The sequence below is a fragment of the Ambystoma mexicanum genome, chromosome 11 (assembly GCF_040938575.1).
Source record: "Ambystoma mexicanum isolate Mex_15411 chromosome 11, UKY_AmexF1_1, whole genome shotgun sequence".
Classification (NCBI taxonomy): domain Eukaryota; kingdom Metazoa; phylum Chordata; class Amphibia; order Caudata; family Ambystomatidae; genus Ambystoma; species Ambystoma mexicanum.
The window spans coordinates 988,231,811-988,244,237 of NC_090934.1; the positions used below are offsets into that span (position 1 = coordinate 988,231,811).

General features: G+C 43.9%; 1 protein-coding gene across 1 annotated transcript in view; it reads right to left on the reverse strand.

Moving 5' to 3' along the window:
* LOC138505095 (receptor-type tyrosine-protein phosphatase beta-like) overlaps positions 1-12,427 on the reverse strand; it is a 221,127-nt gene that overhangs the window by 15,546 nt on the left and 193,154 nt on the right. The window contains exon 10 of the mRNA XM_069625409.1: positions 1,056-1,322. Within this exon, the coding sequence (XP_069481510.1) occupies positions 1,056-1,322 (267 nt within the window). The remainder of the gene's footprint in view (positions 1-1,055; positions 1,323-12,427) is intronic.

Genomic DNA, 12,427 nt, shown 5'->3' on the forward strand with positions numbered 1-12,427 from the left:
AGGAGGCTAGGAGCTGGGGCATTACCATGTGGCTAAGCCCCGTTTCTGAGCCTATTCATTGGCTGGGAGGCCAAGACCATGCCCCCGGCAGGTACTAATAAAGAATATTACAATTTTGTTGTAATTTTTGATATATGTTTTACATTGTGATCTAGTCGTATTCAATTCAAGTGTAGAGGAATTTATTTTTTACTTCTTGGATCACAGAGAGCAGCGATGATATGGGGCCGTTTTGTGCCTTAAATCAAACAGTTGTTTGATATTTTTTCTGCAATATTTCATATTTATTTCACAGCCAACTCTCGCTACAAATGATGCTGAAGAAGTAAAGCTGATATCCTTAACATTATGGTTCAGGATTAGACTTTTCTTACGTAATGAATGACCATTTCAATGTTTCTAGGTTAAGGGTGGAGACAGCCAAGTCACAATTTGTTTAAGGAAAATATTCCCAGAAAACGCATCTTGGTAGCACTACAGAGACACATATTTGGAGAAAAAACATCAGTAGTGAAAGCTTCCTTTTTCTATGTTTTAGCAATTTTTGCAGGCAAAGGGGCATTGACATTTAAATATTTGCAAAACATTGAGGCATATGATGGCATCTTTCTGTCAAAAACATGTGCACATGGATTGTATAGACTATTTCATAAAAAGCAGAAGATCTTAATTTTTGTCATTTTTGTTTCAGCTTTAAAGCATCAATAATTGCGAGTCAGGCAAGGGACATCACATTGGGAACATTGAGGGGTGCTGATGGCACACCCATAAAATCACAGTTAGCATCTGTAGCAAAAGAACTGGGGCAGTCCTTTTACCATCATTGCTCCTTTTAACATCTGCCTTATATTTTCACTTGTAGAGAAGCAGTGGACGTAGTGAACAGCTCTTGCACTATTACGTTTCACTTATTGCTAATAAAGAAAATAAATTCACAAGATCACCATAGGTTTTGGAAATACTGAATTCATATTTGCTGGTACAATGTCGGAGAACAAGAAAACCAGTGTAGGGCATTCCTGAACACAGTATACAAAAATAGAAACTCAACTTACTTGTGAATGAAGATATGAAAGCAGGCAAACTGGTATAATTAGCAGCAGCGACTGTCACAATGCGTATTGTGTAGTTTGTTCCAGGCACCAGGCCCACAAGGTTGGCATATGCAGTGCTGTTTGTGACATTCCAAACTCCCTGTGAACTACTGTATGTGATGTTGTAAATTAAATCTACACCAGTCATATTTGCAGCAGGCGTCCACTCAAGGGAGATGCTGTTTTTCTGCACATTCTTTAAGCTCAGGAACTCTGGCATTGAAGGATCTATGGAGCATGAAAATATGTCATGTATTACATCAAACGGAACATGGAAGTGAATCGATTCATTGACTATTCATACCAGGGTTGTCCAACTGCAGGCATTGAGGGCCAGAAAACATGTCAGATTGTCGGGCTATCCCGCATAAATATTCATGAGATAAATTTGCATACAATATTTCTAAATTCATGCTAATTTATCTTATGAATATTAATCAGGGATAGGATATCCTGAAAAAGGCCAGGTTTGCAGCCCTGGGGGCCTGGAGTTGGACACTAATGATGTATGCAGTAGGATATAGGGGATACCTCAGCTATTCAGCCAAGACATCACATTTATAAATAGAACTACATATGGAATCACATTTTTTTGTCAGTGAAAACTCTAATAAATATGTTTAATAAAAATGTATTTAATAGACTTTAACAATATGACCTGCCCCTCTTTGCATGAGCATCGGAGTACTTCATATGGAACACATTGGCAATCAATAATGTAGCAGTAACGATGGAGATTACAGAGGGATGTAAATAGGGCAGAGCCGGGTACAAAGACATGAGCTGATGGCATTGAGGAGAGCAGGTGAGTGGGGAATAAGGCAAACGTTTGGGTATCTCTGGTGGACTCTTTTTCAATGTTCCATGTGCAAGATGTAAAGAGAAAAACAAACATTTACATTTTTATTTATATAGATTGAAAAAAAGCCTAACTTATCCAGTTGCTATGTGGGTGTTCCCTGCCTATATAAAACACTACGGCGGTTGTTCGTCATCAGGAAGTCATACAATGAAAACAAGTCTGCTGTCCAAGAACTAATCCTAACTGATCCTTCCACTAGTCTAACAAACTAAGTTCAGGAGAATGTCTCCCTTATCCTGATTGTCATTTTACGCAATTCTTCTCCTTTGCTTCAGACTTCTTTTTAGTAGGTTAACTTTAAAAAGTCTACAGTCACTTTCTGTGTTCATTCTTGTAACTCTTTCACAAGTTCTTTTTGTTATCCCTCCTCCTTAGTGATTGTTTTCCAGGAATCCCTATACATTCTCTGGCTTATGGGTTGCTCCACAGTGAAGTGCCTTTTGTACTTCTGTAGTATATTCTGACTTAGTTGTGATATATACATTTGGTATGCAATGTTCTCCCCCTCTTGGGGTGGCTTGGTTTGTGTATCTTTTCTCTTATGGGCTTCACTTGTTTTCCCTTCATAAAATTCTCTTTCTGGTTTACAGTCTCTGCCTCTTAGCATGTGTGGTACATTCCCCTCTTCCCAGGGTACTTGAGGCCCAATCTTAATGGTCTCTTTTCCAGCTTTTATGGTGATTCGCTATCTCACATTATTACAGTTCAATTTCCTCGACTTTTATTTCATTGTCTCATCAATTCCACAGAGACGATGTTCTCCTGTTTCATAATGGTTCCCCGCTGGTCTTCTGGTTCTCCCGTTCTCCCCGTTACCTTGGAATCTGTGGGGGAACATCTCCGGGGTCTGGATTCACTCGGGTTCACTTCGGTCGTTTGCATTCTTAACCTTCTTGTCTTCTACAGTGTCCCACTCTCGGGCCTATCTCTCTGTGCGACCTGGTAAACCAGCGGGTATCTGGACGGTTCGCTGACTTTGCAGCTTAGCATTTTTTTGCGTTGTTGTATGGGTACACTGCCCCCCACAAAGTCTTTGTGGTCAAGCCACCCCCTTGATTGGAGTTCCAGTCTCCTTGGTTTCTCTCTCCTTATCATCGCTTGGTGTTCAGCGTCTTGCTCTCGCTCTCAGAGCAGGTCCGAAAGTCGCAGGCTCTGCTTTTCTATTTCACTCTGCCTCTCTCAGGTGTAACGCTGCCAGGGGGCTTCCCCTGTTTGCGTATGCATCTCTCTGCTTCATCTTGCATCAGCGTGTGCTCTTATTTCAGCCTTTTTGTCTCAGTTAAATGGTGGTCTCTATTTAAAGAAACAGACACTCTTTCTTGTTTGTAACAGTATATTTGAGTCTTCAGGCAAGTCTCTTGATTTTATACTGTTCTTCACATCTGATAGTCCCATGTATGCCACCATGGGGATTGGGAGTCCTTATCACCTAAGGGGGAGTCACTCCCAGTTAGGTGCCACTTGCCCAGACCCCTATGGAGATTCTTGCAAAGCATGCTCACCTCCCTAGCCTAAACGGGGGAGGCTCCCCCTTGGGGAGAATGGACAAATTACCTCAATGCAATAAAGTATGGAACTTCAAATTGTTTTCCGGGATGTCACAGTCAATTGAAAGTCACGTTCCCAGATGCATTCACCAAGCCACTTATAAAAGAGTTGCATATTGTTGTTGCATAATTGTTTGTTAATTGCCTTGGTCTTTGAGCTCTGAACACAGGGTTCTTGAAGTGCAGTAAAAACATTTTCTAAACCATTTCATTCAGAGCACACTTTCTATGTCCAGAGGAAGTGTTCCTCGGCTAGAAGATGAGCCAAATGTATTTATTATTGAAGTTAATCCCTACCCCAGTAGGCTGAATGACTTCTGAGCATCACTCTCATGAACATGTCATCTTTGGATTCCTGATAAATCCTTTGTGGGCCTGAACTGGTTGAAAGTCAAATTGGGATTGTCTGTTCTCAATCCACATTTCGCCCAGTGAATATCTGTTGCTAAGTCGATTTATGGGATCTGGCGGTTCATGATTTAACAGCCACTAGCAGCATGCATGGTGGTAATATTCCAATCTGATCAGATAAGTACTTAACCGTTTGCTTAAAGCGAGTACAAAATGGATATAGCTGAAGATAAGGCCCATTTGGGTATAAGTGAAAAGTAAGGATGTTATTAGTTTTGTTTTATGTAAGGTTTTATTAGTATTGTCAATTTTAATGATTAGAGTATGTATGAATTTATATTATTATTTAAAAAACAATTCTTCTGTTTCAAATAATGTAGAAAATATATGTATTTTTGTAAAGGTGTTTTTCTTAACCATACACAAATATAAAAATAAAAATAAAAATATTCCAATTGGTGCTCTCTTGAAGTCACCCCAGCCCAGATTGTGGATATGGAGAGTGTCTGGAATTATATAATACATGGATCCTGCTGGAAGCTGAACATCCATTGAAAAGGCATGTCATTGCGGCTGACACCCACTCGACTTAAAGCTTGAGACTTGGCATATCCTAAGCTTGTGGCCCAGGAACATCATTGGCTGCAGCAGCAGCTCTCTACCTTGAAGAGGGTCCTGTCTGGACTGCAGCCTATTTCCCACTGGTGCAGGAATTCAAGCTTGACAACCTCTGACCTAGCTTTCTTTGTCCACTCACCTTGCCTGCAGTTTCCTGGGGTTGTCTTCCATCATGGAAGAAGCAGTGGTCACCATCCAAGATCATCTGCCATGCACAGATAGACATCATTAGGAACTGCATCTTCTTCAGAGAACTGAACCGCCATCTATCTGGACCCTAACCCAGCACCTATTTCAGTCAACGCACCTGCAAGCGCTTGACCTCCTGCAACAGTAGTCATCCCCAAAACCTCTTACCTACCTGGGGGTGGTCATCTTTAGTATTTTAGTTCAGGAACTGAGTGTACATACCACTCTTGGAGCCCTCTCTTACACTATAGTGATTAAATGGGCATACATTCAGCTCCATAGCACTACCATTGCCTTGCCATGGGTGGTGGTATTCTGGACTAGGATTCCTCCCTCAGGATCCCTTAGTGTGCAGAAATTGGGAGTGACCCCCTCTGTTTTCTGGAACTGATTTTTACTTAATGTTTTGTTTATCTCTGGACTAAACACTTTAGAATACTTGAAATTCTCTTTCATGGCGAGGGAAGGATTACTTCAGTTAAAATTATAATTATAAAGCAGGTTGTTTTTTATATTTGATTAACTACTTTTTCAACCACTTTTTCCTCTCCACTTCACTTGAAAAAGCTTTTCTATTACTTTGCAGGATTATTTATATCTGTGTGTAAGTGTAAATAGTTGTGTAGCTCCCCTTTGAAACAACTTATTATGATATCTATGCATAGGTGTCAGAGTGTGTAATAAATAGTATTCCGTAGGTTTTATCTGCATGCGCTTTGAGCCTAACAAATAGAGTATTTTACATCTGTGTAGTCCTCAAATACCTGCCTCCCTCTAAGTGTTGTAACTGTACTTAAATACCCTAGCCCTGATTTCCTTAGTCTACGTTACTGCTCAGCCTACGATACCCAGAGAGTGTTTGGTAAGACCACTTGTGAATAGCCCTAGCTCATCCACTTGGTAGGCCTCTCAGAAACCCCACACCATTGGTAGTTCTGAAAATCGCTCCTAACAAGGGTTAATAAGAAGACTGTACAATTTGCTCTCTGAGACGGGCTCAACATTGCCAAGAAGGTAATCCGTCCAAAGATATTTCACAGCTTAGATTATATTCGCATCTCAAGAGTGTCACTTCACTCAAAGCAATTACTGAACTGATGTTGCTGGTGACCACCATAAAAATCACTCACAGTATTATAGCTAGGAATTTTACATGATTTGGTGCTCATTGTAGGCCTTCGTGACTAAGCCTTTCATGTCGTCCTTTTCTGGACATCTATGTCAGCTTTGATTTTTCCCTCTTCACTTTAGTCTGAAAGGTTCTATGTGAAATTTCGCCATTTTAATGGCCGCACACAAAAAAGACTGATGCCTTTTGGACGGTTTTGTGCAGCATTTAAATGCAGAAATATCATGTCTCCCCATCCCTGGGAATCTGTTCAACCTGAGTTATTTTCTTCTTGGACTGCTATAAAATTCAAGTGGTAGATAATTTGGGCCTGATGATGAGCCGGTGTTCATGCGAAAATTGAGCCGCAATACTGACACTTTTATTACCGGCATGAGTTGTCTTCTTGACTGAGCTTCAGTGGGTCTAGTCACCCAAGGACATCTTCCTAAGTTTCTGTGTCTACTTCACCACCAAAATGCTATGAGCCGTAATATTTGCCGAATCCCTCAAAGAGTTTGCTCCTCATCCTGTATCCTTCCAGCGTTACACTTTTTTTCCAAAGATCTTGTAGGAGAGATGAAGTATTTTTAGTTGATACAAAAAAAGTGTAACATACTTTTCTCTTGTGTCCAAAGACCTAAATAGTGCATCTTCTGCCTTCGATGCGTGAGGTTATTGATGTCATATTTCTGATGCTCTATCCATCGGTGCATGTCAGTGCGTTGTCCATTTGGGTTCCTCAGGTTTGAGGATTGCTTTTCTAGATTCTTCCCCATGAGCCATTTTACATTTACTTCTCATTGGTTTTTCTTTTGTGGCACCGGGCCGAACACTAGGCAAGTCTTTTGAATAATGACCTTCACTACCAGGTGAACAGTTGACACATGCAGCTCTGGCTTTGTGTAATGTTAGAAAATATTAGATCTTTTTTTCATTTGGTTTGCGAGATTGCAATTTAGGAAGAGAGCCATATTAAGTCAACACCTAGTTGGTCTATACTTTTTCAGATCCACTTAAATTGTGACATAGATCAGAGCGTGGTCGTACAAATTAACATTGAACATATCCACGTTAGTTATTTTGGCACCAGCATGTGGCTGGATATTTGAATATTGGCAATATCAACTTTGGTTATGCCATCCTTTCAATTCCTTCATAGGCAAAGGTAATTGATATGGGATGAGCTGTTAGGTGAAGTGCAGTGGACAGCATACTCCCTCCCGATGGGTGTGCTAGTTTCCATTAGTGCACAATGCCTAGCTGCCTCAGAAGAGTCTGTAGTGTCTTTCTGTGTCAAGTTTTCCCGTGTCCAACCAGCTAGGATTCTGTACAATTGGTGTTCAGACGTTAGTTTGAAGTCCATACCTACCAGCAAGTAAGGGCATGTGTGAAAGCCTATATTCCCCATAATATCATATAGTATGTCCTTGCAGTGTATCTGTGTAGATATAGGTTAACTAGAGAAACTGCATTTTATCGAAATTAGGATGCAGGATCAAATACTTAGAGGCCTGATCATTTCCTACCCGTTTCTGCCCTCCCTTTCTTAGGGATACAACTGATTAGATCATGAAAATTAGAGGAATGGCAGGAGTGGAACTTTTCAATTAAGTCACCTCCTTTGTAATGAAATGTGTCTCCAGGAGCAATTGATGTTGAAGTGGGAGAATGGAAGACCAGGCTCCCGTCCTTCACCTCTCGCGCTTGGCCTAAAGGGTCACGACCCAGACACCCGCCACGAGAAGAGTTTGTCCATTTACCCGACGACCAGATACCCTGGTACAGGAACATACGGATGTGTCCATCTGCCTGCCCAGCAGCCCGCACTGGCCATGCCGACACCTGCGGCACGGACCAACTAGACTAAAATCTACACGTCGCTAGAGATGCCATGACGACCTAGACAACGGTAAGCACACCTGTGCAAATATACACACTGGACATTCCCGCACCAATCTACACGAAGAATATACTCAGTGCTATGACGTAGGCGACAGGCATACTCACGGACGTGCATCTTTATTATTTTTTACATAGGCTTTCAGAATGCAGAAACGCAAGACGCGTCATGAACTCATCTACAAGGCTTGCTCACGCTTCTCTTAAAGCCAGTTACCACCATGAGAAATATAATGGAGACACGATACTGGTCATGAAACTACATGGTACTGTAACCCAAAACACCTGTGCACCAGACGGACCCACTTATACACCAGGCCTAAGTAGGCCTCAAACAAGAGCTCCCGTGGACATTAACAAAACAAGAGTCAGGTTGCTGATCCTGCAGAATGAGCCCGGCGAAGCAACCAGCCAAGGTCGCAATGTTGCAAACCCACATTCCAAGAACAAATCATCAAGGGCACGATGTTGCAACCTCGCACTCCGCGCACCAACGTTAAAGTCACACCTGCAAATTAAACCAGACACACAGTGGAAAAGCAATATTAATTGTGCAGAATTCTGCCTCAAACACGGTCCCACCTCACGTGACCAAGCCGAACCTGACGAGATGCCAAGCTCAGGAGAAAAGAGGCGTCTGGATCCCTCGCTACGAGACACAGGCAGATACACTTGAAAGGCTCAATGGACATTTGCGACAGTGGGAGCGGTCAGCCTTCCAGCTATGAATAAATCCTCACATTGTCTGCACGTACCCATAGTGAAACATTGTTGCAAATTGCAGGTACACCGAGAGCTGGGAACAGCGGTGGTCCCAGGCTGGGAAGCTCACGGGCGCACCAATCAGAACATGGGGCTCTTATCACTGACGCCAGTAATATTAACCAATCCTTAGGAGTCTTCATGTAACAATTCTCATGTATCTAATTGTAGGGACAACCCAGATATATCACCTGACTAACCCTCGACCACTAACATTGTTCTCTATACGTGTGCTATACTAACCCTACCACTCGAGCAACCAATTAAGAGTGGCGATAGGTTTTTGTTAACTTTCTAAAGTGACGCAAGTAGCGTGTCATAATACAGTAAAAAGGGCCTGCGAGCCCCACGATTGTGTGTGTGTCAGGACGGACGCGTACGCTCCTTGACCCATCCCTGCCGTTTTGTCTAATAAACAGCAGAGTCACCTTGCTTCTTGCGTGTGTCTCATACTCTATCTCATCTGGGATATACGGGAGGAGTTGGGGCCTCCCTGCCTGGAGGTCTGCGGACGGCCCGGCCGACCCCGGCAGAATTTCCCCCCCGACAAGTTGGAGGCACTGCTGAGATCTGTTTAAGGTCCACCTTTTTATTTTTACTTTTTCCAGGCACTCCCGTTGCGAGTAGGCCCGGCGGCGCGGCCCCCTCTGCCGTTGCCCCCTTCTGAGGACTACAGGACCATCGCGGAGCTGCGAGAAGACCGGACAGCGCAATCCGGATATTGGCCCTCGGGAGCCGGTTGAGAAGTATCCCGCCCGTGGTCCAGACGAGGGGAGGTGGCGAGCCGCTTGGAGGGGTGCACGCAGTCGAGCGGCCCTGCATCGAGAGAACTTGGTGAGCATGACACGCACAACAAGCAATGTGAAATTGTGAGGGAGGGGGGAGGAAGTAAATAAGGGAGGAGGGAGGTGTTGCACAGGTGCGCGAAGGTTTAATAACTTAGTGTTGGCAATGGAATGAATGGTAGCGAAACGAGTGCGAGAGCAGTCGGCTACGTCACGCGAAAGAGGGGGGCGGAGCACGAAAACATCACGTGCGGCCGCTCGTAGACACTGATTGGCCTAAGTCGCGACTACGTGTAAGGGTGGGTGTGTGTGGTTTCCTACGATTTGGCATTTATTGATCAATGAGTAGATGAGGATCCTTATTGTTCGAGCAAGAAACTCGATAGGTAGATGACGTTTCCCTGTAGGCGGTAGCTAGCTAGTTGCCCAATACGGAAGATAATTGGCTGGTTAAGCCCTCCTGTTGAGGGGCGTATCACACGCGAGGCGACGCAGTGTGCGCAGTCCGATTATATTATTGATTTGATTACCTTGTTCCAGGAGTGACAGGAAGACAGCTGTAGGGTTAACGGGGGTAGATTGCAAGTGTATTTTGAACTTAAAGAACATATGAAGAACTTACCAGTAGCTCGAAGAGATCGGTGACGTCACCAGTAGGGCTTTAATAGGATATCGCGAGCACAAGGAACCTTGGTTTTGAGAGTGGTGGGGAAGAGAAATATGATAAGGGAGCGGACACGGAGATAAACGGTAAACGAGTGGATCGGGGAAAGGAGAAGGGGAGAGGGGCGTGGCTGCGCACGGAGAACGCCGGCCACGGCAAGTGTAAAAGGGGGAGGAGAACGTGGAAACAGGACGACTGTATAAGAGCGTCGTAAGGGGTACGCAGCCGCAGGGGGCTGCGTGCGCTTCGGCCGCAGGGGGCCGTAAGGGTGTCGTATAAAGAAAGAAAGACAGAAGGGAATATACAAATGTAAAACCCCATATATATATATATATATATATTTTTTTTTTTTATTGCATAATTTGTCAAAGGATTGTCGTAAGTCCCCAAACTTACGGGGCCAGGTAAACAATATAAGGTTGTATATTGTAAACTGCTACCAGATAGGGGAAGGGTAGCAAGGGGGGCGCTAGTATGTCATACGGGACAGGGTCGGGAGGGTGGGGGAACACCCTCACTACCCCACTACAACACATATGCACCACACTGCCACCCCATAGGGAGAAACTAATTAAGTACAGCATAGAATGGACCCAGGGGACGGATAACAAAATGCTAACACCATGGCGCCTAATGGTAGTTTCGATCCATATGCCCAACATTCACTGCTAAACCATCTGCACAATACATACAAGGGGAAGAAGTTGGCAAACCATGTGGAGGTGTTTAACTTATGGAGGATGTTCCAGGGGTCCCGACCAGGACCAAATGGAATGTTCACTATGGGGGAAACACCGGAAGAAAAAGAGAGTAAGAAAGAAGGAGAGGATGGGAAAAAGGGGAGTGAAAGCACAAAGAATACGGGGTACGGAGGAGAGGGAGGAGAAAAGGTTGATAAATCAGATGACATAAAAAAGGAACCAAGCAACGAGATATCCATAACACCGGGAGTGAAAACAGAGGGAGGAGGGTTGTACCCTTTAAGAGAATTAGGAGAAATAGAAGAAGGACAGTTAAGGGCGGCTGAAGGATACTCGAACCCGGCATACAGCCCTCCACCATATGTGGCTCATAGGAAGATGCCAGTGGGGGAGGGGAGGATTGGAGAAGAGCAGACTGTAGAGATAGGAAATGATGAGTGGGTAGCTGCACAGATATTATTAAAATTACGAGGTTCACTAACTGGAGAAGAGAGGGAGGTAGTAAAGAGAACAGACGAGGATAGTGCCAGAGAGAGTGAAATGAGGGGGGAGGAGCTATTACGGCAAAAGGAAGAGATTTTGGAGGAAAGATTAGCAAAGCTAAGGGATGAGCAGAATGAATTGATCAAACAGCTCGAGAGGGAGGAAAGAGAGAGAGTGAGGAAAAGGAAAGAAGGTAAGAACGAATTGGAAAAATTAAGGGAACGAAATGAGGAGCAAAGGAGAGAAGCTGAAAGGGTAAAAGCAGCAGCAGACAGGGTATCAAGAGTAGTGCTGAGAGAGAAGAAGAGGGAAGAAGAAGAAAAAGAAAAGGAAATGGCAATATGGAAGAGGAGGTTACTATCAGAGACAGCTAAGAAATATGAAGAGGGGAAGGTAATAGAGAGTATAGTAGAAAGAGAAAGGGTGAAATGGGAAAGGAAGAAAGAGGATGAAAGTATATTGGAACAGATGAGCAATGAAGTGATGGAGGAATTGAAAAGGAAAAGGGAGGAAAATAGTAGGGAGATGGAGGAGAGAAGTGAAGGGGGAAGAGAAGAGAGGAGTAGGGAGAGTGAAAAATGGGGGGATGTATATAGAAGCAGAGAAGTAGCGACAACATCAGCACTAGGGGGAGCAGTTGGTAACGAAGAAAAAGGAGAAATAGACCTAATAGACTTACAAACAGTAACAATAAAAGGGAAAAAGACAGAGTGGGGGATGCCATTTATGAATGATTTTTGTAGTGAGGAGGAAGAAGGAGTGGAGAGGGAAGGAAGAAAAAGTGAAAGGGAAAGCTTAGATAAGCTATACCTCACTCGAACGAACATAGACTCGCCATGGATCAGTAGGAGAAGGGAGGAGCTGGAGAGAAGTGAGGAGGGAGAGCAAGGACTAGTGGAAAGACAAACCCATGAAACCACACCATCCCCATCTCCATCACGCCCTCCCCCATCGCACCCTACATGCTCAACCACCTCACACTCGCTGCGCAGAATAAAGCTCGCGCCCTTCATAGACGAACTGACACCCTATGCATGTCGGCTTAGAGACCTCCCTAGTCGCAGGCAGGACAGACGAATAAACATGCCCACATTAAATACAGGAAATGACGGAAGGAGGGGAAAGGATGGAGAAGAAGGAGTTAGGAGCAGGGGTAATAAGGACGAAATTGAAGAGGTAAAAGAAACGGAAGAAGAGTAGGGGTGTGAGGACTCGATATTATGGAACGTAAAGGGTGACACAAGACACAACTTAATGCCACTGTTGGAGAGAGGAGGGGTTAGACCACAGTACGTCCCTTGGAAGCATACGGATAAAGAAAATATAAAATGTAGGCTTCCATCACTAAGTGAAGGTGCGGG